This window comes from Mesoplodon densirostris, chromosome 9, assembly GCF_025265405.1.
Source record: "Mesoplodon densirostris isolate mMesDen1 chromosome 9, mMesDen1 primary haplotype, whole genome shotgun sequence".
Lineage (NCBI taxonomy): Eukaryota > Metazoa > Chordata > Mammalia > Artiodactyla > Ziphiidae > Mesoplodon > Mesoplodon densirostris.
Window position 1 is genome coordinate 90,380,424 of NC_082669.1, and position 27,699 is coordinate 90,408,122.

Consider the following 27,699-nt stretch of genomic DNA (forward strand, 5'->3'; position numbering starts at 1 on the left):
AAAAACCTGACCTTGACAACCCAGAGTGACTGGCGCTGCCCTAGAGGGAAGAAGGACAGGGCAGAGCACAGCAGGGGCATATAATGGGGTTGGAGTGGGGCGTCAGGCACAGCTGCTTAGAGATGACTCCCCACTGAGTGCTGAAGGATAAGTAGGGGATGTCCAGGCAAAGAAGGGCTCCCTTCTGAGGAATATAGAGGGCTTGTGAACCTGGGAGCCTGGGGGCGGGAGTGACACTGACAATATATGCCCAATGACCTTGTGAGTGGATGCACAAGAGAAGGGATTGGTGTGTGCCCCTGGCTTAGGAATCTCCCAATGCTTTTCTGGATGTGCTGGGGCGCCCCGGTTCCCAAGTGTACCCTTTTTTTTTTTTTTCCTGGCTGAGACCTGCAGAGATGTGAGAGCAATTGCTTCGTCAAGATCTGGCATACGTTCCTTGAATGAATGATGAAGTAAGTGAAATAAGCCCTCTGAGCTTTCACATCTCCCTTCCATGAGAGTGAAAATCAGCAGTGCCCACTCTGAGCAGGCTACAGGGGCAGGTTGAGTGAGGGTCATGGCTCGCAGCCCCGCGGGCATGGGGCCAGGTGGGAAGGCAGGCGGTGGAGAAAAGCGCTCTTCGGACACTAAAGACTGCGTAGGGCCACGGAGCGGCCCCTCTTAAGAGGGTCCCTGCTTCTGGCTTGGTGGAGGGCGCGGGGACAGCAGAGGGATCAGGGCCCCGAGGTTCGAGTATCCTGGCCTTGGTTTCCCTCCTCCTGCCCTCACGCAGCTCTGAGGCTGGGGCCGGCGGCCGGGGGTCCGCGCTTACTGCCGAGCTGGGCGGCAGCTCCGACCTGCTCCGTAGGAAGCGAGGGGAATGTAAGCATCCGTGCTTTTGGAGAAAACAGGCCGGGAGGATTTGTCCATCCTTGTGGTTTTCCTCCCCCATCACCGAGCAGAACGGGGCCCTGACACATGGCGCAGAGCGGTCTCCCCGCTCAGCCAACTGCCAGCAGGACCCACTGCCAGACCAGGACATCTGGTCGCTCCCTCGGCGCGGGCCTTGGGGCGTGTCGGGGGACACGCTCGCTCGGCCTCCCGGCACCCTCCCGCCAGCACAGGGTCCGGGAGCTCCGGTGGTGGGCCAGCTTCCGGGCGGCGGCGGGGGAGGTGTCAGGTGGCCCGGCCAGGACCCGCCCCCTCTGCCGGCCCGCCCTCTTTTCCCCTGAGCATCCGGCTCCGGTCCCCGGCCTCGCGGCGGCGGCGGCGGCGGCGGCGTCTGCTCCGGGCGGCGGCGGCGGCGGCGCGAGCGGCCATGGAGGCGGGCGCCGGGGCCGGCGCGGGCGCCGCGGGCTGGAGCTGCCCGGGCCCAGGTCAGAGCGCCCCTCCCTCACCACTCCATCGCCGCTCCTTCCTCTTCCCCATCTCTCCTCCCTCCAGACCCCCACGTCCTCTCCCCACTCCGCTGCTCCCCACCTTTACGTCCTAAGTCTTCCTCCCTCCATCCCGCCTCCCACCCAGGCCCGGTCTCCATCTTTCCGGGCTGGGTCTTCCCCACACCGGCCGCATCCTCCCTGGCAGTCCCTCCCCTGAGCCCTGTCAGTCTCGTCTCTCCAGACCAACGGTGCTTCCAGCCCTGGGGGCTCCAGACCCTGCACCCGCTCGGACCCCCAACCATTCTGAGCGCGGGGCAGGGGTGGGGTGGACGAAGTCCAGGGAGAGAATGTAGGGCAGGGGAGCGGCTCCGGTGCAGAGCCCCTTCCCACACGACCCCTGCCCGCCCTCAACCCCTTCCCCTTCCACCTCACCCTTTCAGCCTCTTCTGTACTGGGTCGCGCCCTCTGCCATCCCTGCCCATCTCCCCCCTGTCCCCTCTGGGCTAAAGAGACACACACCCTTTCTGCCTGTGCAGGGGACAGGAGCCTGGAACGGGGATGCGGGCGAGGTTGGGCAGTGCAGGGCGCTGTCCCCGTAGGCCCAGCTTGAGGGGCGGCCTGGGGAGGAGAATCGCAGCTCTTGGCAGAGTGAGCCAAGTACTTCCACCGGGATGAAAAACCCAGGGCTCCAAAGGGCTAGAAGGTGTGTCCCTTCTGCGCCCCAGCCTCCCCTACCATCCCACAGGCCCTCCTCTCTCCCTTCTCACAGGACCCACAGTGACCACTTCAGGCTCCTACGAGGTGTCAGAGGGTTGTGAGAGGAAGAAAGGCCAACGCTGGGGGCCCCTGGAACGGCGGGGGATGCAAGCTATGGAGGGTGAGTTTTCCCAAAAAGCGTTCTTTCCATCCCCCTCACCCAATTTCCCTTCACTTCTCCTTCCTCCCTCTGACCCCCAAAACTCTGAGCCAGGACACAGCCCTTCCCCGCAGTTCAGCTGAGCCCCCTCCACCCCTCCTCAGGGCTCAGGCCTTGAGGGAAGTTCAGGGTACATCCCTTTGGAGTCCTAATCACCAGCTAACCAGGTTGTGTGTCCCGGGGGAGCTGCCGGACAGAGAAAGAGGCCTTGTTGGACAGAGCTTTGAAGCAGCCTGTCAGTAGGGGGTTTGTTCTCACTGCCTCCAGACCCAGATCCCAAGCTGTCTCTTATTTTGAAAAGCAGGGAAGTGAGCATGTGAATTGTCTTTCTGGTGCCACCACCACTAACTTCAAATGGAAGCCTTGCGGCTTTGGTTCTCTAGGCTATCTTACCGCCTGAAAGAGGGAGCCTGGGAGCGGGGCCGGTGAGAAGGCCAACCTCCCAACACACATGTATCTCCACCAACACCAGGAGCCTGGAAGGATGCTGGTCCTGTTTCCAGGACTTCCTGTGAAGGGTCCCTATGCACACTCAATGTGGACAATCCTGCTCCCCCAAGGGGGGCAGATGATGCAAGGGGTCCCAGGTGAACCTTAGGCTGTGGTTATTGGACAAAGATCAGAGATTCCAAATTTTAAAACAAAGCAAACTATTACCATCCAGGTAAGATTTTCTATTTAGAGGAACCGCATTGCAGCAAAGGAGGGCGTGCTCGCCAGCCAGAGGCTGAGGACTAGCACACCCCAGTTTCTTAATGCGTTGAAATGTCAGGCTATCTTTTACACCCAAGTACAACCTATGACTTCCCCCTTAAAACTGCCTTGTGGTCAGCAGGGAGATCTCCTGACACTCATCAGGGAAAAGAAAAGTGGACCTGGTAGAAAATTCCAAAAAGACTATTAAATAGAGTATATTTGAAAGGGGCCTAGTGTTTGTCCAATAAAACATATAGAGTCATTTCATTCAGATGTTCTCTTTCTCTACCGACTGACAGGCAACCCTTTCTTATTATGGAAAGGCTAATTTCTCACAAGCCACCCGGATCATTTGTAAACTTTGTACAAACCCCCAAACTATAATTCTTGCCCTGTTTGGCTTAAAGATACACCCAGTGTCTGAATCTTTCTTGACTACTTGTCCTGCTACCCAGAGACGAGGATGGAAGAATCAGGTATCCTTGTGCCAGCTTCACATGGCTGAGCCAGCACCTGGCTGCCCAGTCTGCCCGAGGCAGTACTTGGAGGCCACCAGGGGCAACATTGGTCCAGAAAAGGCCCGGGAGGGGGATGGGCTACCTCCAAACTTGACTCTCACTCCTGAGGGCTCCTCATGCATGCACGTCCTGCCCAGGGGCTCCTTGGGGGACACCAGGTGGCACTATTATACCATCTCTGCCCTGGGACAGTGAGTTGGAGGACCCTCTAAGGACTGTGGAAAGGAAGTTGGCTCTTACTCGCTGGTGGCAGCGGGTGGGTCTCTCCTAGGGGAAGTGTTACTCCCAGCTCTCTACGAGGAGGAAGAGGAGGAGGAGGAAGAAGAGGAAGACGAGGTGGAAGAAGAGGATGATCAAGTGCAGAAAGGTGGCAACGTGGGCTCCCTGTCGGTTGGCAAGCACCGGGGCCTGAGCCTCACGGAGACGGAGCTGGAGGAGCTGAGGGCTCAGGTGCTGCAGCTGGTGGCAGAGCTGGAGGAGACCCGGGAACTGGCAGGGCAGCATGAGGACGACTCGCTGGAGCTGCAGGGTGAGTGCCTGTGATGGGGCCGGAGGGCCTGGGCCCAAAGGCACTGGATCCCAGGCCTGATGCCAGCTTCCCCGTCACTGCAGGGCTCCTGGAGGATGAGCGGCTGGCCAGCGCCCAGCAGGCAGAGGTGTTCACCAAGCAGATTCAGCAGCTCCAAGGTAAATCCTAGCGCTCGGACTGGAGGCAGGTGGTCATCCAAGTACTTTTTTCTTGAGGGTGTGGCTGAGGCATAGCAGACATAGCAGACCATCGGAACCGAATTCGGTACTTTCTCCTCATTTTCTTCTACTATTCTTGCCCTGTTCTCCTTGCCTCTCCATCCTCCTCTTTACCTAATTTCCTTTCTTTCTCCACCTCTAACTGGCTCTTCTGTTCCCCCTCCTTCCCTTTCTTGCCATCCCATTTCACCCCCGTTCCGAGGCTCTCTCCTTTTTCTCTCCTCAGTCACTCCCCCTCACACCTGCCTCCCTTTTTCTTTGTTCTCCTGGTCAGTGCCACAGGTAGGTAGTCAAGGTTGAATTCCAAACCAGATTGCTTTTGCCTGTCCCTCCAAGGGCATCATGGGAAGAGCAGTGAGCCAATGAGAAGTGCCTGGAGGGGACTCTCTGCATCTTTTAAGGGAGGCAGATGAGAACGCTTCTTTTGCTCCCTAGGACCGAGCTGGTGGCCCCAAAAGCCTTTTCTTCTAACACCCACGTGCCTTTGTCTGGGAAGCAGCAAGGCAGTCGTCCCACATGCGCCGCCAAATAAAGAGGCAGGTTTTGTTATATCTGTGGGCTTTTGGAAGGTTCCTGGGAGCTGTCCTAGAAAACTGCAGGGACTCTCCAGGGAGAACTGAGATCAAGCCAAAAGAGAAGTATAAATGGAAAAAAGAGGAAGGCCAGCAAGCAGGCCTGGAGAGGAGCAAGCCAAGGTGGGAGAGGAGGAGGGAAAGAGAAGGGAAGGAAGATGTAAGCAAAGGTAGATGCAGGAAAAGTAGACAGTAAACAGGCTGAGGTGGGAGGGGAGGGGAAAGAGAAACTGCAGGAGCTACGTTGCTCAGGGAAAAGAGCGTGAGCATTGGTCTCAGGTCACCTAGATTCTTGAGCCCAGCTCTGCCACATAACAAGCTTTGTGATCTTGGGCAAGTCACTTTCATCTCTCTGAGACTCAGTTCCTTAACTGTGAAATAGGGCTAATTTAAATGTTTTGTCAACCATTTATTGAGTGCCTGTATACTTGGAGGAACAGCTATGAACGAGATAGACCAGATCCCTCCCCTAATGAAGAGTACATTCTAATGGGGAGAGGCAGAAAATAGACAAACACCACCAGTTCAGGTGGCAATAAATGCTATGAAGAAAATATAACAATATGATATGGAGAGACGGGGTAAGATGGAAGTTTATTTTTGATACGGTAGTTATAAAAGTCCTCTGAGAAGAGGACATTTGAGTTAAGACCTGAATAATGAGGAAGATCTGAGGGACGTGCACACCAGGCAGATGAACCAGCAACTGCAAAAGGTCAGAGGCAAGAATGAGTTTCATGTGTTTGAGGGACAGAACAAAGGCCATTGTGGCTGGAGCAAAGTGCACGTGGAGGACTTGGGTAAGAGAGAGTTCTGAGAAGCAGGCAGAGTTCAGATTACAGAGAGCCTTATAGGTCAGCTGAGAGGTTTGACTTTTATTCTAAGTATAGTGGAAAAACATGGGAGGGCATTAGCCAGGGCTGGAGGGATATGATCCACTTTACATTTTTATTTATTTATTTTAAAAATAAATTTATTTATTTATTTATTTTGGCCGCGTTGGGTCTTCATTGCTGCGTGCGGGCTGGTGGCGAGCAGGGGCTACTCTTCGTTGCGGTGTGTGGGCTTCTCATTGCGGTGGCTTCTCTTGTTGCGGAGCACGGGCTCTAGGTGCGTGGGCTTCAGTAGTTGTGGCACACAGGCTTCAGTAGTTGTGGCTCGCAGGCTCTGGAGCACAAGCTCAGTAGTTGTGGCGCACGGGCTTAGTTGCTCCCCAGCATGTGGGATCTTCCTGGACCAGGGCTCGGACCTGTGTCCCCTGCATTGGCAGGCAGATTCTTAACCACTGTGCCACCAGGGCAGTCCCCACTTTACATTTTTAAAAGAGCACTTCAGCTACTGTGTGGAAATTGGATGAAGAGAAAGGAGTCAAAACAGTGAATCTGGTCAGCAAATAACTGCAATAGTCCAGTCAAGGGATGATGGTTGGTTGGATTAGAGGGATTAGAGCAGTAGAAATGGAGATGATTGAGAATATAATTTGAAGTTGGAGTTCTCAGGACCTGCTGAATTGGATTGGGGGATAAGATAGACATGAAAGATGACTTTGCCTTGAGAAACTGAATAGATGGTGGTGTCATTTATTGGAATGAGGACAACTTGACAAGGAACAAATTTTGGGGCTAGGGGAACCATTTAAGACACGTTTTCTACATGTTGAGTTTGGAATGGCTATTGACATCTAAGTAAATATATTAAGGAAGCAGCTGGATATATGAATCTAGAACCAGGGAAGAAATCAGGACTGGAGATATAAATCTGGGAGTCATTAGCATATAGATGACATTTGAATCCAAGCGAGATCACCATGAAATCACATGGAGAGATATAGAAAGAGGAGAGAAAAGGGTCTAGTCCCAGGGATACTCTAGAATTTAAAAGTCCAATAGAGGAGGAGAAATGAACAAGAGACTGAGGTAAGAGGAACTACTGAGGCATCCGATGACCTGGAAGCCAAGAGCAGAAAGTGCTTCAAGGAGACAATGATCAGCGGTGTCAGAAGTTGCTAAGTCAAGTAAGATGGCCATTGGATTTGGCAAGATGGAGGGCTCTGAGACATTTCAGTGAAGATAGAAGCCTGATTGTATCGGGATCGAAGAGGAAAGGGGAGGTGAAATGGAGAAGGTGAGTACCCATAGTTCCCGTAGTCATGTCTTGAAGAGAAGCAGAGAAATAAGGGAAATGAAGTCAAGGGAGGGCTTTTGGTGCTTGGGTTTTGGGGGGATGGGTCACAGTAGATCATGTTGGTCTGATGGAGGAAAGGATCCAGTAGAGCACTGGATCTCATCTGAGCGCGGGGGTGGGGTGGGGGTGGGGCTGGGGCTGCGGGTCTGGTGAAGGCGCCCAAACCCCACCTCGCTGGAGGAAACCAAGTCCTTGCGCACGCGCGTTGCCCGTTTCCGCCAAGAGGGGGCGCGCGCGGCCTCAGAGGTAGCTGGTGTTGAGAGGCCGTTCTGGCCGCCACAGCCCCTTGGGGGCTGGGACCGGTTGGCGGCGGGAGGCCCCCCGAGAGACAGCTTGCGGGGTAGGGGGTGGATTCTGGCGAGATGGAGACCATAACCAGTGAGTGAGAACTGACTTCACTGTGTCCCCCTCCCCGGGTCTTCGGCCTCGCCCCGACGGCCCCAGCTTCACTGCCAACCGGCGCCAGCTCTTCGGAACCCTGGTCAGGCCCTTCCACCTCCCAGCCGGGCCCGCCCCGCCCATCTTCCCGATAAGCCCCTCCCTGGGGCCTGCCTGCAAGCCCCACCCCTGCGCCCCTCTGTGTTTCTAGTTAAGAGCTTTCTGAGGCTGAGCGCGACCTTTCTCCGTTCCCCAGTGCATCTGAGAATGTCATTTTTTAGGGTTAGACCCCAGAGGAGAACCTAAGGGAGTTTTGAACCCGAACATTGAGGACAAAGTGGGGAAGTAGACGTTGGTCAGCCCTCCAACAGAAAACCCACCCAGGCCTTTATCCTAATGGCCGGTTGACTTGTGTGTCCGTTCAGTAGTGGAAAGAGCAAGGACTTTGTTTCCTTCAAACAGGAAGGAAGTCAGAGAATCTAAGTGGAGATGTTTGGACTTGGCACAGGGGTGATCAGTTAATACTTGTCGAATAGACTGAAGAGAGGGGACAGCTAGGATGGTTGGATGGTTGTAGAGAAGGAGAGACTGGCAAAGATGTGGCCGGAGCCGCCCGTGTGAGGTTGACAGAAGACCTACCCCCCGTGCCACTCCCACCCCGCACCCTTGCCTCTGAGACACCTGGTCCGCTCAGCGTTTATGTCTGCAGTGTGTCCAAGTTTTTCTTCTCAAACCTCCATGTTCTGTTCTAGTTTTTTAAAAAATACCCAAACATGTAATTCTTTTTTTTTAACATGTTTATTGGAGTATAATTGCTTTACAGTGGTGTGTTACTTTCTGCTGTATAACGAAGTGAATCAGCTATACATACACATATATCCCCATATCTCTTCCCTCTTGAGTCTCCCTCCCACCCCGAACATGTAATTCTGTACCCGTGGTCCTCAGTAAAAGTGTGTGGACTAAATGTATCCCTGCCTCATTTATGCATGAATACAACAAATAAATTTATTGAGTGCATTATGCTAGGTTCTCTGGCAGATCCTGAACCTGTAATGGTGAGAAAAACAGACATGTTTCCTGTCTTCATGAAGCTTACAAGTGGAGACCAACGTTTTATGTACACACACACACTGTAAAAAGTACAAGGGGCTATGAGAGCATTTAATGGAGGGCTTTGCTTAATTTTTTGAGGAGCTTGGGGGAGAGGCTAGGGAAAGTTGAAATCTGTAGAATGAACAGGAGTTGGGGGCAAGGGATGGGGACAGTGTGCCTTGCAAAGAGTTTGTGGGAAGGTCCTGACCCTCCCAATCCAATCCTCACTAATTCCTGAATCCTGACTCCCAAATTTTGAATTCTCTGTTGGTGGCAGTGCCTTTTACTCTCGCTCCACTTTTAGGTTCTCCTGATCCTGGATGGGTACCTCTGTCCAGAAACCTTGAGATGCTCCACGGATACTGAGAGCTCTGACACGTTTCTTTTGTAAATTAAAACCTATTATAAAATATAGGCTTGTTGTGAAATGTCAGACAGCACTGATATATATGATGTGGAAAGTAAAAGCCCCGCTCACTTGCTGTCTCATTCCTCGGAAGCAGCTATGCTATATGGTTTAGGACATATATCTTTCCAGAACTTTTTCTATGTCTTTGTATATTTGTGTTATATATTATACATGTGAATATTTTTTGCAAAAATAAGATAATACCATGTATTTTACAGCTCATTTTTCTTCCTAGTTAGTATATTATGGAAACTTTCTCATGTCTTCTCTATAGATCTGCCACTTTTCCTTTAAATGGCTGCCAATATTCTGTTTTACCTTCTTCAATTTAAGCTATCCGTTATTGATTGGCATCTAGGTTATTTCTCATGTTTGGTTCTCATGAGATGAACCTATATTTGAATTTCAGCTGTGAGCTCTAAATACACATTGTTTTGGGACCAGTACTTACACAGGCAGTTCATGGGAGATCTGAGGCTCTGTGATTTCTAAGCTCCCAGACTGAATAGATGAGAATAGCCTGTGTAAATTTTTTTAGTAAGGGGCTTTTTGGAAAGACTCAGGGCATCAGTAAAATGCTGTAAATTAGGTTTGGTCTTTAACTGTCAGGCGATTTCATAGAAGCACTTAATACTTTTTGTTTGGAGTAGCCTAATTTGTTTTTGATGCCCGACCTCAAGATCTACTTTTCTACTGCACCTTGCTACGTAGATTCACTCTGTTCTCTTCTTAGGTATTCCCTTTATTCCATATCAGGTGAAGCTATACTTCTCTGATGGGGTAGAGAGCGGGTTGTCAGGAGTTTCCAGCTAAGAAATAAGTCTGCCTTTAACTTTGTGCTTCTAGAATATGGTAGATCAGTTCACTTGTCCTCTTGATCATCTCAAGATCGTCTTTGGGCTTTGCAGGTGAGCTGCGGTCTCTACGGGAGGAGATTTCCCTGTTAGAGCATGAAAAAGAATGTGAACTTCAGGAGGTAGAGCAGGAGTTGCATTTGGCCCAGGCTGAGATCCAGAATCTGCGGCAGGCAGCGGAGGACTCCGCGACTGAACATGAGAGTGACATAGCCTCCCTGCAGGAGGATCTCTGCCGTATGCAGAATGAACTCGAGGACATGGAGCGCGTCCGAGGAGAGTATGAGATGGAGATCACCTCCCTCCGTGCAGAAATAGAAATGAAGAACTCTGACCCATCCAATAGTTTAAGTCTCTCAGATTTCTCTGAGATGCAAGGTATGAGAAAGCCAGCCCTCCTCCTGGTCTGTCAGTCAAATCAAGCAGAGGGAAGTAATATTCAAGAAGATGGTGGAAGGTGGGCTTAGATCATGAATTGGGAGCCTCTAGAAAAAGCTTCCATGTTGGATTCAAGACTGTAAGAGAGAAAAACTTGATGTCATATAACCAGTCCATAATGGTGTAAGAAATAGCACCATGGAGCTGTACCCTGAGAATTCTTCCTCAGAGAGCCATTGGGCATTTGTTGATTTGCCTGTGCTAAAGCCCTTCCTGGGAAAGTTTCCATTTCTGGGGTGGGCGTATAGGGGCCTGTCACCTTGGAAAGCTTCCCACTGCTCTGGCATCATGGTGCTTTGCTTGGGTCACTTTCTGTGTGGGTTGGGGTGAGGGGTTCCCAGTCCTGCTCCCAAGTCCCAGAATGCCCACAATGCTAATTTTTAGCCTTCTTTAGTCCTCCCCAAGTAGAAGCTTTAGGGGGCAGCAAACCAGAGCACAAGACAGCTGGAGAGGAACAGAGGTTATTTCCAGTAATATGTGAGTCCTCAAAAGCTTAGAGCTCTGCTCAGTCTCCCAGCTAGCTGCTAGGCTTCATGACATCAGAGTGTTTGCCTTTATTCTGCGGCTAGATTTATGATCTGGGTATAATGCGAGGCCCTGTACTAGGCCAGGTCAAGCAGAGGCAATCAACGAGGAATCAAAGAACTGCAAGTTTTCCCAGCTGTAGCAGGCTTCTCAGAAGCGCTTTTGGACTGGTGTACTAGGAGAGGGAGGCCAGCACAGTGGGAACGCTTGGGCTGGAGTTAAACAGACCCAAGTTCAGAATCTCAGCTCTGCTAATTAGCAGGATAAATAACCTGGTTATTATCTCCCTGGACCTCAGTTTACATAGCTATAAAAATTGATTAATAAAACTTTATAGCTGGATGGGATTCTGGAACAGGAAAAGAACCTTAGCGAAAATGTAGAAACATCTGAATGAAGTATAGAGTTTAGTTAACAGTAAAGTACCAGTGTTCATTCCTTAGTCATGACAAACGTACCCATGGGAAGATGTTAACAATTGGGGAAACTAGGTGAGAACATTCCTGGGGAATTATGCACTATCTTTGCAACTTTTCTGTAAATCTAAAACTCTTCTAAAACTAAAAGTTTATTTAAAAAGAAAGAAAAAAAGAAAACCTTATAGGACTATTTTGGGGATTAAATGAAATGCCTAGTGTATTGAAGGCGCTCACACACAACTGAATCAGAGGCTGGACTCATCAAGTCTAATGCTTAGCACGTGGTTGGTTTTCATTAAAGATTAGTTTCCTTCCTTCCTTCTATGATAATCTGGAGTATGCCGAGGACTTTTGATTGGACTAAAGAGGGAACATTAGAAGTGAATTTCAGGGTGTTGAATCTCAAAGCAGGTAAGATAGGCCTTGTGTTCTAATTCGAGCAAGTTAGTATTCTCTAAATATCAACAAAATTAGTATTCTGAGAGAAATAATTCTTAATCATGAAGAAACAAAACAGATATGGGTGTTGATATTATCACAGCGCTAAAAAGTATTGGTATCTGGAACTTAGGGACATGTGCTGGGACATTTCAACCAGATCTCTGCTGATGCCTGTGGATGATTTGTAGGTTTGGTTGGGGAGGGCTTTTATGTCAGAGATAAAAGATCATTAGAAAGAATTCTTGGCCATGTGCAGGCCGATGGATTTGGTGTGGTCATAAAGGAAGTAAAAGGATGCCTGGGTTGTCTCTGAAAGCCTGGCACTGGCAGTATGACATCTGGCAGTTAACACTCTCAGCTTTTTGTACTAAAAGTGTAAGAGGAGATTAACTGTAAACAGTTGAATGGAAGCTTTCAACACAGTAAACCAAAAACTTACTTAAACCCTCGCAAGCTCCCCAAAATCTCAAGGCTGTCTTGGTTGGTTTTCTACCCCCTGCCACCCCTACCCAACCCCTTGGTTGGGGTTTTGAAGATGGGCACACAGGGCAATCTTCTGGGAAGCTGAAAAGAAGGGCAGCTCACTGAAAGAGGACAAAGACTCACTGCAGCGTGGAACTTTCCGGGCCCTGTCTTCTAAGCCTCTGCATGTGGTATCTCATCTGTCTTTAGAAAAAGAAACTCTTCAGCTTTCTGCAGCCAGATTTCTAGGCAGGAAAATTGGGGGCTGGTCATCAGTGCTTCCTCCCTGGGATCTCACCTCTCCGCCTGTCCTCTGCAGAAGAGTTGCAGCAACTGCGGGACCGCTACCACTCCCTGAACGAGGGGTACCAGGCCCTTCAGGAGAGCAACAGCAGCCTCACAGGACAGCTTGCGGATCTGGAGAGTGAGAGGTACAGCCTGGAGGCTGGCGGGGCTCTTTAGGACTGGGCTTTCCCCTGAGTAGAACTGATGAAGGCAGATGCCAGGCTAATGAGCCTCCCTCCGGTCCTGGTGAGCCGGTCCTTTCCATGGTATCCAAAGGATATGGATACTGCCAAGAAGTAGGTCTTGGGGTCCAACCCAGATGTCTCAGGACTAGAATTGAGTGAGTTCTAAAATTTAGTTTTCTTCCATTCTAGGCATTAGGTCTGGTTTGCTCTGCCCTAGAGCAGATAAGAAGCAATTCCTTTGTTGTCCTCCCAGGCTTGATTCAGTCTAATGGTATATTACCTCCAGATTGGAGCTAGCGTGTCTCCAGGCCCAGCCTGGAGCCCGACTGGACTCGTACTCTTAGGGTCTCCCAGAGCCAGACATGCCTTTGCAGATTGAGGTGCTGGGGACTTTTTCTATAATCTCCTAGGTGTGTTTGAGAGGTGAATCACTATAGAAGGCTCCTTTTGCCTAAAATGAAGGCATCAGGACCAAGCACACTTGGCAGGTGGTGCTGGGCAGAGCTCTCTCCCAAACGTGACTCTGGGGTTCTGGATTACAGGACACAAAGAGCAACAGAAAGGTGGCTGGAGTCCCAAGCACTACGGAGTACGAAGTCAGCAGAGACTCAGACTTCAGAAGAGGATTTCCTGGAGCCGGATCCTGAAATGCACTTGTTGCGACAGCAGCTGCTGGGAGCTGAGGAGCAGGTGCATGACATGCAGGACAAGGTAGGGAAAGGCAGGCCCCTTTACGGCCTCGCTCCCACCTTCTCCTGGCCCGTGGCAGCAGCATCTCCTTAGACACGAGGCTGACAAAGGAAGCAGGTGCTGTGGCAAGAGATAGGACTCCAGGGTCTCCCTTGCTTGCCTTTTCCTGAATATTCCGGTAAAAGGAATGACATACTCTGCCCAAGCCTGTTCCCAGAGAGCCTGTGGTACCTGTCGTAAATCCGCCTTCCTGTTCCGCTTCCCACACAGTGTGAGAAATTGAGCTGTGAGCTGCAAGAGCTACAGCATCATCGCCGGACCAGCGAGGAGGAGCAGAGGCGGCTGCAGAGGGAGCTCAAGTGTGCACAGAATGAGGTGCTTCGGTTTCAGACTTCCCACAGTGTCACCCAGGTAAACACTGACGGGGGAAGGGCATCGGGGAGGGCAGAAGGGCCTACGTGGAGTCGCCATTTCAGGGGAGGATGAACGCAGAGGAAGGCTGTGCTCTGCTGACTCTTGCCCTGCAACCAGAGAGCAATTGGAGAAGTCACACAGCGTCGCATTCTAGAAATGGTAGTCGCTATCGAGCGTCTGCCGCAGAGAAGAAACTAAACCATAGGCCTGTGGGAGTGCCTCAAGATGTCTGCGTCTGGAAAAGAACCACTCCGGTCTGGAGAGGGGTCAGCTGATGCATGAGAGTAACCGTTCTTCCCACATCCTCCCCACCGCAGAGCGAGGAGCTGAGGACCAGACTCTGTGCCCTGCAGCAAAAGTATGATGCTAGCCAGGATGAGCAGAGTGAGCTCTTGAAGGTGCAGCTACAACTTCAGGCTGAGCTCCGGCAGCTCAAAGTTATGAAACCCACAGTCGTAGAAAGCCAGAGTGAGAAGGTAACCACGACCCCGAGGTGAGGGGCTGCTTAGGTGCCAGAGTTTTGGGGGGAGGGGGATAAGAGTTGAGTGTTGAAATAGCTCCAGCTGCCCCCTGTGCACACCACAGGTACAGAACTCCAGCCGCCCTCGAGTCCTCTGTTAGGTGAGAGGACAGAGGACACCCGTAAGTGCAGGGCAGGGGGAAGTGGATTCTCAGACTCTGTGTGTCTGAGAGTGACTCAAGCAGAAGCGTGAGTGGGTTGAGGATCCCCGAGGTACTGCCCAAGGCCCCCTCCACCGCAGGAGTTACAGTGCCAGCTACAGAAGCTGCAGCTGCAGTACCAGAACATCACGTGTGAGAAGGACAAGCTGCTGGCCGTGCAGCAGCAGCTGCAGGACAGCCTGCGCTGCCACAAGGCAGAGGTGCAGCACCTCACGGGCATCGTGGCCTCCTTCCAAGAGAGCAGAGAGAAGGTAAAAGAAGCTTCAGATGAGGGAGAACGTAGCACGGCAGAGCCTCCCATGAGAGGACAAGCCCACAGGAGGAGTGGGGTGGTGGAGTTCTGTGGAGGAGCTGTCGATGAGGGAGATAAAAAAGTGCTTCATGGAAACGTGATCTCAAGGGTCACGATGCGCTCAGCCTCCTTCGATTTTAAATCAGAAAGGGCTGTAAAAAGGAAGCCGTTTCCCTTCCCCACCTTCCAAAAGAGGAAGTCCCAGGTCTCTGTATAGAGCCTGTTAGGGATTGGTCCATCTCAGGTAGTCCCTGCTGGGATGAAATTGGAACTGGAAAGGACAGGACCCTTTAGTCCCTGCCTGAGAGGAGAGAGTGCAGCCACGGGGGCTTCTGGGATGACGGCGGGGTCTGCCTCCCCTGCCCCAGAATGCAGAGATGCACGCCCAGCTGCAGGAGATGAAGTGGCTGTACCAGACCAGCAAGGATGCGCTGGAGCAGCAAAAGCACGTGTATGATCAGCTCAAGCAGGACTTCTGGCTCTGCCAGCAGGAGCTGCAGCAGCTCAAGACCACCCAGGCCACCCCAGAGGACAAGGGAATGTGTGCTGATAAGGTAATTGTAATTAAGAGAGGTGAGGTCTCCTGAGCCTTGGAGAGAGGAGGTACAGAGGCAAAAGATGAAGTCATCCAACCAGGAGGCTCGGTGGACTTCCTGTCCAATCACAGATGAATGCGGAAAGGCAGAAAACAGAGGCAGAGCCCCATGCTGTTAACTTTAAAACTTTGCCTTGACCTTGACTTTGAGCCCAAGCCACAGCTTAGTAGAATCAATACCTCTGGATCCAGTCTGAACACCTGAAGATTTCACACATGATTTCATGTGTGTAGACATTTATACCCTGTTGTTAGAACTGTAGTGATATCTTGTCATTCGTGGAAAAGAACATATACATAGGCCCATATACACAACTATGATTGTTAGAACTAGAAAGAGAAGGTCCAGTTTTCTGAGGCAGATTGTAGGTGCTCTTGTCAAAAGGCATGGTCTGTGCCCAGAGTGCTACTTGGGTACTAGAAGGACCTAGGCTTTTTCAGGATTTATTCTGTGACTTCAGAGTAGTTAAATTCTAAACTTGAATTTTACCCTCTTTAGATTGAACAGAATACCACTGTTATCTCTCTTTCCTTTAGTAAAAAATCCTGGTAGTGATAAATAAGGCCTTCCTTCTTCACTTAGCCTTTTTTCCATAGTGTGTAAAATGCAAGTCATTATTAGTTAGCCTTGTTGAGTACTTTCAGCTCCTGACCACTGACAGGAAATGGAAAAATGTTGAAGCATGATGCAAAAAAGGTACAAGATTCCAAAAGATGGTGGAGCTAGTCGCCTTCTGCCAGAATACTCAGTAGCTCCTGCCACAGCCAACAGTAGGCTATGTCCCCAGGGAAAGGCCTTCAGAAGACACAGAACTGGGGACGTTATATGGGCTGCCCCAATAGTCCACCTGCCTTTCTACACCCAGGCTCACTTTCCCTCCCCACCCCCCGCCACTCCCACTCCATTTAGAGGTCCAGGGGGTCCATAACTTGCTCATCACTTTCTCTCCTAGTGGAAGAAACTGTGGGAAGGGAGAAGCATGCTGGCCTACAGAGCCAGCCTCTTCTCTCATCCTAAAAGGACACTGAGATTAGTTTGATATTAGAAGATTTGGGTTTTTGGCATCATGGGATGATTTAGTCCTCTCAACCCAAATTCAGCAATAGCTCATACTTCTCTAAAGATTCTTAAAGCTGATTATGAAAACAAAAATGGGGAAAATTAGGGTGAAAGTAAGTCCTTATTGGAGCATAGGAGCATAATTAGTTATAGAAACAACTGGAGAGTAACAGGAACTAGAATTCCCTGCAGGGTGAGAAAATGGTATCTACCAGAGGAAATGGAGGTGGGGAAATGAGAAGGGAGGGGCGCTGATAACCTCCCGCGAAAACCGCCCTCAGAAAGAACTAGTAGGCAAAATTTAGAGCACAGCCAAACTTCAGTCCTGAGAAGCCTGCTGGGGTGCCCATTCAGCATCTAGGCCTGTATGGGCGCAATGTGGCTTGGGGTGATGAGTCTAAGGTGACTACAGGGTGGGAGACCCTGGTGAATCACAAGCGGTAAGAGCACACGGGGTGCTCTGCTGACCGCACGGGGCAGAGAAACGCCAGGGAGCCTGCCTCCCAGAGTAAGCACCCCTGCGCGCCCTGCCCCGTCCACAGTGTGACGCACTGCTCTTCAGACTGACAGAATTGCAGGAGAGGTACAAGGCCAGCCAGCAGGAGATGGCGCAGCTGCAGATGGAGCAGCGCGAGCTCCTGGAGAGGCAGAGGAGGATACAGGAGGCGCAGGGCCAGCTGCACGAAGAGCTGCACAGGCTCACGTTCCCGCTCCCCAGATCTGGTCTCTTCCACAAGGTAATCACAGCCAGGGGCGGCTGCTAGCTGTGAGGAGCTGCCCAGATGTGACTGTACTTGGGAGAAGTAGAAGGGTGGGGATGGAACTTTTTCTCTTCTTAACCAACCACTCCTTCCTTTCTCACCAACCTCCTCAAACAGAACTGTTCAATATAGCTGATTAGGGCTCTAAATCTTAAAATACATCCTATACTCTGGAATCTGTCCAGCATTTTATATTTAGATATTCAGTCCGTCTGGAGAAAATGTACTTGAAAGCACTTTGCAAACTGCAAGATGCCTCCAAACATATGAGGTCATTACTACTCAACTAGCAGGTCTCCAAAGAGAGACTCCCCTCCTGTCCCAGATGGGCTGTGCAGAGCCGGCCCCCCTAAGGGAAGAGTCCCGAGCAGGAAGGAGGCAGAGGTCTTGCTGTGTAACCACCACAGTTCTAGCCCCCTTCCACTCTGCTTCACAGAGTCAGGAGCTCCTTACAAAGTTACAAGACCTGTGTGAACTACAGATGCTCTACCAAGGCATGCAGGAGGAGCAGAAAAAACTGATACAGAATCAAGAAAGTGTATTAAAGGAACAATTAGAACTGCACGGAGCGCTGCAACGTTTCAAGGAGTCTGATTTCCAGGAAGTGTTGGAGAATCCGAAGGATCCCAAATGGCCTAAGTCCTCAAAATGTGGTTATAACAAGGTAACTATAGCAAGAGGCAGGGAGATAGTTCTGAGGGCAACAGCATGGTAGGGAAACGGGGCTCCACAGAGGGGTCAGAGTTCTGAAGCCCTGTTTTGCCAGGCGCAAGGATGAAGCTAAAGCTCCTCCCTCTCAGCCACTCGGGGGCCCATTAAGATGTGGCTTTAGGTACGGCCTTAGCTGCTCCCTCAGATGGATGCCCAGTTGAAGCACTGTGAACACTTAGAAACCAGATGACCTGGAAGTTTGTGATCTCCTGATAATTTGACTCAATCTCTTCAACATCTCATTTTCCAGATGTATTTGGAAGTAGATCAACTTAGTGTTTGTTTGGATTCCTTAGGACTGACTCTAAACATGCCATCCTTTCCTCATGAACTCATTGGTAATCGAGAAGTAAGCTTTCCAGTGACCAAAATCTGTAACCTTTTGGCGTTCTACATGAGGCACATCTGAGGCCGTTTATTTCCAAGGGAAGAATTCCCAGCATATGGGGTTCTTGGTACTGACCTCACTGTCTTCATTGGAACTTTGTGGCAATAACAGCCAGGTCAGAGTCGTTGGGCTAGAGAATCCATGGGTCTCAAGCACCAGCAAGTGGTCATGCCTCTGGGGTCACACTGAAGGAGATTTCTAGACAAGTCTGTTCAGGGTTGGGAGATGCATTTGGTCTGAGGCCTCAGTGGGGACAAGGAAGAGCAGGTAGACAGTTTCAATTTATTGAAATTGAAATGTATTCAGTTTCAATCTATTTGTTCAGATATTAGCCTAGACAGGCAGATATATGTAGGGAATAGCGGAAGTCCAAACTGAGATTTGGTCAGATTCCAGGGGTGTCAGATTTCAGCCTGGATAGCAGACACCAGGAACCAGGTATAAAATATTCCCTTAACCAATCAGATCTCATCCTGGGCATCAGCTCCCGAGAAGCCAGGCCCCGAGGGCCTGGGAAACATGCCAGGGGCCAGATTCAGAATTGAGGCAGGAGGAGTCCCTCACTACGACAGGGACTTGTAGTGAGACCTTGATTCCAAGTCTGCATCTTCTGAGGAAGAAGTTCTTCATATGCTCACATTCAAGGCCAGGGCTGATTTTAGAATTGGGGGTGGCGGAGGGGACTGAGCCCCAGATGTCAGGATAATGGATACACCTGACTGAGAAGAGGGGAGGGGAGGGAGCCCGAGTGACCTTGAGATCCACTCAGTGCTGCTCCAGGGAGAGAGGAAGTTACCAGAGCATATGGAAACCAGCAGAAATGGGAGGCCAGAAATCGTCGACTATCTGTCCCAGGGAGATTTTCTCCAGTGAGCAAGAAATTGACACATGCCAGTTACCTGTAGGCAAAGTCAAAGATCTAGGCTGTGGTGAGACGGGAGGGTAGGTGTGCAGTGCTCTGACCTGTGCTCTCAGACATCCGCACCAGGAGGGGTGCAGCTAGAAGGAGCGCAGTGTCTAGAGTAACGATGCTGTTTCCCCGCCCACTCCTGGCAGTCCAAGATGATCATCGCCCAGATGCAGGCTCTGCAGGAGCTGTACGAGGCCAGTGAGACTGAGCAGGAGCTGCTGCAGCAGGAGCAGGAGCGGCTTCTAGAGGAGCGGAAGAGGCTGCAGACCGACTTGCAGCTCTGCCTGGAAGAAATGCACGTGCTCCACGTCCAGTCCCCGTCTGTGAAAATGAGCCTTGAGTCCTACAAGAAGAGTTACGGGAGCACGGCCACCAGCAACGAGAACTGTCGCAGAGGTTGTAACATTGATGACAACGAGAGCTATCACGGGAGTTACAACAGCAGCCAGGCCAGCGAAGAGAGCCTCCTCAAGAGCTCTGACAGTAGCACCGGTACCAGGGAGTCCTATGGGAGGAGCTACCGCAGCAGCAGCAGCAGCAGCAGCCGCATTGCCTATAAGAGGAGTGACGGCACCAGCATTAGCTCTGACACCTGTCACAAGAGTTATGTCAGCAGCAGCACGGACGACGAACTTGCCGAGCCTGAAGATATGGAGGTAAAAGTCACCAGATGTCAGGTCAGATAGGGGAAGAAGGTGCTTGTCTTATTAAGAGAGAAGTCACGGGGAAGGGCACAAGAGGTGAAGTGGGCAGTGGGCTCAGAGCTGAGCAGGGAAACTCACAGGAAATAAATGAGGTACTCTGCCCGCCTCATACGGAGATGCTCCATCTGGATGGAAGTCTGAGATTCAGGACTTTGCATCAACACAGTCATGGTGCTCTTTATGGGAAGAAATACAGGATTCCCCCTGGGCAGCTTCAGATCCTTGTGACCACTGTTTTGTACCCAAGAAAGGGCCTAGCGAAGAGAGCGGGCGGAGGGCAGGGGCTTCTCGGGGTGCCGTCATCACTCCCCTGCCGTCCACAGCGCTTTGAGGACACGGTTGCCAAGGTGTTGATCAAGCTGCAGGGAGTGCAGGCCATGTACCAGCTCAGCCAGGAAGAGCACGACCTGCTGCAGCAGCAGATGAGAAACCTGCTAGACCAGCAGAAAGGGCTGAAGGCAGAGCTGGATGCCTGCGAGAAGGAATTCAAGGAGTGCGTGGAATGCCTCGAGAAGACCGTTGCCTCCCAAAATGAGGAGCACGAGGTAACTGCTTTCAGGGAGGCAGGGTTTCAGGTAGGAGTCCCTAGAGCCAGAGGAGGTCGGAGCCCTTTCGGAGAGGCTGAGGAGAGAGACGGGAGCTCATTGCCAGCTCTGTACAGTTGCCCTCCTCCTGGTCAGAGGGACAGAGCAGGGGCTGAGCCCCAAGAGGCTGGGCAGTCTGTCGTGCCACTGATGGACATTTGTCAGGCGCCCACTGTGCTGGGATTTACTGATCATCAAGACTCCTTGAATGGTTTTTTTTTTTCCCCTTTGCCGCTTCTGTTCTCTCTTGTCCTAGAGCACTTCTGTAGAGTTGTATCTTTTTTACCTCCAATTTTCTTTAGTTCGTGTGTGTTCCACCTTTTCTCTTCAACTAGATTGTAAGCACCTCAAGGCCAGGGCTGTGCCTTCTTTTGGATCTCTCATAATGCCAAGCAGAGTGTTCCGCATCCACTAGGAATGGGACGGAGGGCATTGTCTCTGATGAAGAGAAGTCCTCTGTCCAGTGGGGGTCGCTGTACGCATGGGAGAGGCTCAGAGAGCAAGAAACACGTGGGCCTAGGTTGCTTAGTATTGGTACCTACCCAAGGAGGCCATGATGTGCTGCCAGAGGCCAGGAAAGACAAAACCAGGGAGTAGGGAGCAGGGTTGGCACTTGCCTCTGTTTCCAGAGTGAGGTGCAGGAGCCCAGGTCCAGTCTCAGGAGTATACAACACTGTTCCTATAGTAATGATTGTACCTATTAGAGAAATAGCTTGGGCAAAGTAGGAGTTCCCTTCAAAAATAACTACGTAATAAAGCCCCACGGTTCAGAAGGGGTTAGCCCTTTTGTCATTCCCCTGACAGTTCACAGTAAAAACATAATTTTAGTCATCCTTTTTTGATCATGTTAGATGTAAATCATCAAGTACTTCAAGTTAGGGAGAACCTCTAAAACTGCTTTAGAGGCTCCTTTTCAACAGTTTAATGTTTTCTGTATTACCTACATCCCCCTGGGCTTTAGCAGGGAGATTTCTGAAGCAGGGGCCAGGCTGAGCATGTAGGCCCAGCTGTGGATAACTGGGCCTCCACTACCAACAGATCAAAGAACTGCAGGCCAAGCTGCGGGAGCTGCAGCTACAGTACCAGGCTAGCGTGGATGAGCAGGGGCAGCTCCTGGCCGTGCAGGAGCAGTTGGAGGGGCAGCTGCAGCGCTGCCAGGAAGAGTTTCACCAGCTCAAAGGGAAGAGGTCCTCTGTTACCAAAGAAACCAAGGGAACGAATGGCAATAAGAACACGCACAAGAATGCCAATGGGGTTAAAAGTAAAAAGGTGGCCAAGCCAAGCCTGGAGAGTTCTGAGGTCAGCTTTGAGACCAGAAGGGTGAGTAGTAACCTTGGTAGCCAGATAAGCAGAAAGTTAAAGGGGATCCTAGGAAGGAAAATCACCTTCACCACCATTCCGACCAGATGAGGTATTTGTAGAGGAGCTTCTGGGATCTCTAATGTGTCTAGAGTAGCTCTATCTTAATAGCAGGTTGGTACTCCCTTTTCCTGTGAGGTCAAGGGGAGAGTGGAATACAGACCACTCAGACCTGGAGCCCCTAGGCTGGGTGACTGTCTCAGTTAGACCAGTACAATTTTCTGGGGCCCCTGTTCTTCTTCTTGGGTCACGTGCCCAAGAGAAGGACCAAATGGATGGAAAGAGGGATTTACTCAAAGCAGTTGTGTACATATAGGTGGAAGAGGACTGGATAAAATGGGGGGTCACCAGGCAGGGGTAGGAAGCAGCAGTTGAGGTGCAGAATCTTTAGCTCTGGGAACGGTTGGAAGTGGCTACTGGCCAGATAGATGTGGTACGGGTCCAGAGAGTCCGGGTGTGGCTACCCTCCACACTGTGCGCGGGACATCAGTTCAGTCCCAGGACACAGTGCTGTCTGTGCGCTGTGGGAAGCAGCGTGTTCTTGAGGTAGTTAAGCATCGTCATGAGGGTGGGCATCTTCCCAGGTAACAGCATCCCCCATCCTGCACTGCCTCCGCCCCACAGAGTCTGGAGGTGGTGCTGTACTACAAGGCCAGCCACATGGCCTTGGAAGGTCAAACGAAAGAGGAAATAGAAGAGGAAACGAAGGAGGCAATTGATGAAACAAAGGAGTCCTGGGATGAACTAGTTTCTGAGCCATCAGGTCCTAGAGAGGTTAAATTCAAAGAAGACCAGGAGGAGAGATATGAAGAGTTCCACAGCCAGGAGGGTAAGGAAGAAGAAGACGACCAAGAGGAGGAGGAGGATGAAGCTTCAGAGGGAAGCAACCCCCTCAAGCCCTCTGAGAGCAAAAAGGTAACCACCGCCCAAAGGCAGGATCACGTGGGAAATGGGCTCTTGGGTGCAGGTGCCCAGCATTCAGGTGTGACCCAGCCCTTGGATGGACTTCTACAGGAGTAGAGGCCAGCAAGCTCTGAGGCATCGCACTGGGGAAAGTGGAGGTGGAGGTGGGATTGGAGAGAGCAGTCTCTGCGGGAAAGGCTGTGGAACTGTCTTAACAGAGAGCACCTTCTCTGGGAACCGGGGCGTGCTGGTCGGAGTCCTGCCTCCTTTCATTTATGTGGTAATACCCCTCGTTACTCACTTCTGGAGGGTTCTTCACCCTCCCCTAGCACCGCACCACGCATTTCTGTCAGCCTGGGCAAGTCACCCAGTCCTGCTTTCCCGAGGTGCCCTATTAGGGCTGACCTCTGTTGCCGTGAGGGGTGTGGAGAGGCTACTGTCGCCTGCCGGGGTCTGTGTAATATTACAGGGCATGAGAGCGGGGACCAGGGCCGATGGGAAGTGATAGAGTGTTTCCGTCTCTACAGCAGGGCCGTTGGCCAGTCTTGGGAGACCAGCCAGAGCCCTGACCCCTTAGTTACCAGATCTGGAGAGGTCGGGTGGGAGTATCCTGGGTAATGTACCAACTGTACAAAAATATTTCTGTATTTTAACAACTGGTACATCTATACAGGAACATACTAGCTGAATCTCTGCCCTGGTTGAAGGTAACTGGGGGCTCTGATTTCTGAAGGGTTTGAGTAGTACCTGAATAAGTCCTCAGTTTGCAGTACAGGTTCTTTCTGTCCTTTTAAACACAGGGGAAGAAAATAAGTCTCTTGTGGTGGGATGTCCCAGTCAGCTCAAAGGTTATCTGGAATTTTCAGCAGTTCAGTCAGTTCAGTCTGCAGCACTGGCTAAGGACCCAGTTACAGTTCTCTGTCAACCTCATGGCAGAGGACCATTGTTTAGGATGTGAAAAGTAGGAGTAACCATAGCCCCTTCCCCAGTGTTCTATTTCTTTGAATTCTTCATACCCTGCCACATGCTGGTTCAGAGCCTCATAGATTTCCTTGCCTCATGTGCCAGCTTTCTAAACACGAAACTGGATTTTTCTACATCACAATCAAGTACATTCCTTGTGTCTGCATATGGAGGTGTCCCTTTGCCTCAGTGGGTCCTGCATCTTTTACAGGCAGCTCTGCTGGCATATGTGTTACCGCCCGCAAATTCATTTTCTCTCTGGAAGATGGTTGCAGTTAAGAACTAGCCCTTCTCCGTTGTTAGCTTGTTTTAGTGCGTTTTGTCTCACAACGACAGCATCAGACTCCTAGGGGATGTCCCAGAACACTGAGACTTGGTGGAAAACAGCCAGAACATGCGGCTAACAAAGGGACAGGTGGCCTGGCAGGAGGCTACCCTTCCTAGAGTGACCCAGGCAAAGTAGACATCCTGCTCATCTGGAAAGCCCAGCTTTACTCTCTGGAGCTTCACTTTTCCAGTTACTGACCTACAAGAAAGGTCTAGGTGCAGATAACCCTTGCTTGACAAGATATAAGAGGGATATGACAAGCCAAAAATGTGGCCCCGAATTGGACCCACGCCGCTGCTTAACCCGTGCGGTTTTGCATCTCCTGTAGGCGACCGACGGGGAGAACCAGGCCCGAGTAGCGGAGAAGAAATACCGCTGCTCTCGCTTACCTGTTGTTTAACCTCTTGATCTCTTTCTCTTTTCCCTTTGTTTTCTCATCTTCATTATCTGTTGGATTCATGTGTTTATGTCTTTTTATACCATCTCTCATCTCTGGTCTCTCCTCGTGCCTCTTTCTCATTTGATATGTTGCAGCCATCCCCTGCCCCCGATCCCCCCATCTTCTCCTTGCCTCTCGTAGGCCTGGTGGTCATATCGGCTTTGCTCTGGTGCTGGTGGGCTGAGACGTCGTCCTAACGCAGGTACTGGTATTGCGTCCCCTCCTTCTGAGGGATAGAGGGAGGGTGCAGGTTGCCCTGGCCTCTCCTCTTTCCCTTTTCTCTGAGCCGCTTGCTTTTTGCTTTTGCCATTTTACAACAGGTGATAGTCAGGTCTGAGTTTTAGCCCTGGCTTTTCCTTGGGCTACTGCAAAGCCCATAACATCTCGGAGAACGTCTCCCTAACTTGTACGGAATTGGAATGCTCGCCATCGACATAGTTTGACTTTCTGTACTCTGGCTGGGAAAAATTTGAAGGATCCCAGCACTGTGGCTACTTTCAAAGCTCCCTCGACTACTTCTGATGAGCTGATGTCTGACTGCAAGGCTGGCCCGGCTGCTCTTTGTCTTTGTTTAGCCCCAGAGCCAAGCTCTCACTACGGTCACTACCCAGGATGGCAAGATAAGGAATCACTGCCTCCCCACTTGGGTGAGAGAGGAGGTCTGGAGAGTTGTGATCCCCAAAGGTCATTTGTATGAGGACAACCTCGATTCGTCCTTGAGCCTTGGCATCAAACTCTTACCATATTATATACTTGCTACTAAGAAGTTCTCTCGTTTGGGGATTCTAGTCTCCAAAAAATCAGAACAAGAATGCCACATCCCTTTTGGGGGTCAGATTCTATTGTAATTGGCTTCCCAAGCTAGGCTCTCTGGAGAGAATGTGGTATTGGTGAGAAGTTTCCACTAACCAGAAATGCAGTGTTTTCAGGGAACCAAACTGATATATTCTGGGCACCAGTCCATGTAATCTGATCTGTCAACAGGGCACCAAATTCAGGAGGCAGAATGTAGTCTTATGGCCCAAGGTAGAGCCCTTCCAGACCCATAAACTATTCTCTCTTGGCCTGTTTTGGCTCCTTTCCCACGCTCCCCCTGCCACTCCCACTCCCCCGCCCTCTCTTCTAACATCCCTGTAAATGGAGTTGGCTCACTGCATAGGTTCAGAGTGACCGCTGGAGCCTTTGTGGGTAGCATTTATCACTATTTCCTTTTCTGTCCTGCCTTTTTTCCTCCTCACTTTTTTCTTTTTTTTCTCTCTTCAGCCCTTCTCCTTTCTTCTTTTAGACATTCCAGTTACTCACCACGGTCAGTCTTTAACTCCTTTGGTGAGAGGGGTCTCTCCCTGTACCTGTTGCTCCCTGTACACTCCCAGATTTCTGGGTCCGTATGGGATGAGACCCAAAGCATTCAGCCATAACCTTTCACCAACTCAAACCCAGCCAGGCCTGACCAGAGTGAGAGGAAGGAACTCCTGGGTAAGCATCCTCTTGGAGGAGCCTCTTATACCCAGAGCCTGGCTACGGCCCAGCATGCAGCTCCCATCCAGAAACTCAGGCAGCAGAGTAGAGTAGAAAGTGTGGCTGACAAAGCGGGCAGACAACTTGGGTGAGTCTGTCTCTGTTTCTTAGAGCTTAGTCCCAGTGGGCAAAATGCATAACCTGAACATCAGTTTCTTCAAATGTAAGGAAAGGATGATAAATCCTCTGGCTTCCTCATGTGAGGAACAGATGAGTTCATTTATATGAAGGTACTTTATAAATGATAGAACACCGCATAAATAATAAAAAGAGCAGACTCTTACGTAATGCATACTATATGCCAGGCACTGTTTAATCATCTGACAAGTATTCACTCATTTAATTCTCACAATAACCCATTGAGGTAGCTATCATTTTACGTGTGATAAAACTAAGGCATAGAGGGGTTATGTAATACAGCCAGTAAATTGTGAATCAGATTCTAAGGACTTAATACTAGCATCAGATAAAATTCCAGTCCTGTTTCCCCTTTTCGTCTCTCTTCATTGGTTGCTCCCAAGTAAGTAGGAAGACACCATACAGCAGCCTCTTCGTGCAGCCTTAGATCACGTTAGCTCTCTGATAACTAATATCACATTGCTAACTTATTTCATGTATTGTTTACAAAAGCCCTTTGCACACTGCGTAGGCTAAGCGTTCTCTCCCCATTCTCTGCCTGCAGTTGATTTTTTGGATCCAAGGCAGAATGTTCCATTCAACTCTATTAGATCTAGTCCACTGTCCACTGTTCTCACCTATGAAGCTTTGTGTTTATTTTTAATCTTGACCCTGTGGTTTCAAAGTACTCACTTTTGCAGCCAACTTCACCTCATCCTCAGGGGTGACCAGCCACCTTCTTCTCTTCACCCAAGTTACAGGTGAGGGTGAGCCTCTAGGGTGTTCCTCTCCAGGCCCTCATCCAGCTTATCAGACACGTACAAATGGTTGTACAGCAGGCTGCCATCAGCCTGCTCTTTTCTTCTCCTGTTTTCTCCAAGGAGGTGTTTTAATGACCCTGGTGTTTGCCTCCCGGGGCCAGTGACCAACTTCCTTCAGTCTCCTTCAAGGACCTCATTCTCCACAAACGGTCTGGGCTGCCTGAGAACCTCATGTTTGCCATACTCTGGTGCACTTTCTTCGCTTCCCCCCTAGTCTCATCATCCTCTTGAGTTCACTTTTCCTCCGTCAAGCATTTAATGATGCTGCTGCATTTCCCAAGGGCCCAAATTTACCCTCTTTTTCTTGCCGTGGCATCTGATCCTTTGCTGCAACCATTTGGATTCTCTGAAATCTGCTTCTGAGCTTGCTCCTACACGCAGGAGCTGGTTCTTCTCACCCCACGGGGCATGAATACAGGCAGCCAGCTCAGGTCATCCACGCAGTGTTGTTCCAGATACCTAATGGTGCCAGGACTAAGCCCACATTGTCTGCGGCGGTTACCCAGGAGATAAGAGAGACTGGACCATTAGGATGTTCCTGAGGTATCTCTCCAGCACCAGTAGGCAGGGGATCTCTAGCTTAGGGAGGAGTTCAGAAGGCGGGGCACTCACCATTTGTCTTTGGTCCCCACAGAACATGTTTGGGATGTGGAAGCCTATGGTGTTCTTGGCTCTTGCAGCTGTGGCTCTGTATGTGTTGCCCAACATGCGACCGCAGGAGACAGAGTTCTGCCTCATGGAGTGATGGCAGGCCTGGGCCAGCCGAGGGGGCAGATCCGCAGTGGCCACTACCCTCAGCTTTGGGCAGGACACACTGTGCCAGAGTCCCCACCCCGCCCGTGTGCTCCATGTGTCCCCATCTCCTTAGCCTCAGCCACTCAGGCCGGAAAGGCTGCTTGTGGGGAACTGCCGGCTCCCATCTCCTGCCTCGTGTAAGAACCTGGGTTCCTTGTAATTAAACATCAACGGAATCACA

At 50.8% G+C, this 27,699-nt stretch overlaps 1 protein-coding gene across 10 annotated transcripts; it reads left to right on the forward strand.

Annotated features, from left to right (window-relative positions):
- Positions 1–1,287: 1,287 nt before the first annotated feature.
- CCDC136 (coiled-coil domain containing 136) lies at positions 1,288–27,699 on the forward strand. 10 transcript variants are annotated; one of them, XM_060108961.1, is made up of 18 exons: positions 1,288–1,358; positions 2,131–2,238; positions 3,745–4,020; positions 4,104–4,178; positions 9,785–10,108; positions 12,335–12,446; positions 13,028–13,196; positions 13,446–13,586; positions 13,907–14,065; positions 14,351–14,521; positions 14,931–15,116; positions 16,760–16,954; positions 17,415–17,642; positions 19,134–19,643; positions 20,015–20,236; positions 21,314–21,595; positions 22,259–22,549; positions 27,358–27,699. In XM_060108961.1, exons 1-18 carry the CDS (start codon positions 1,301–1,303, stop codon positions 27,466–27,468), a joined length of 3,618 nt encoding a protein of 1,205 aa, XP_059964944.1. In that variant the 5' UTR covers positions 1,288–1,300; the 3' UTR covers positions 27,469–27,699. The 10 variants fall into 10 exon arrangements, with proteins under 10 accessions (XP_059964944.1, XP_059964946.1, XP_059964947.1 ...); XM_060108963.1 differs by having other exon boundaries at positions 21,314–21,574; XM_060108964.1 differs by having other exon boundaries at positions 13,028–13,175.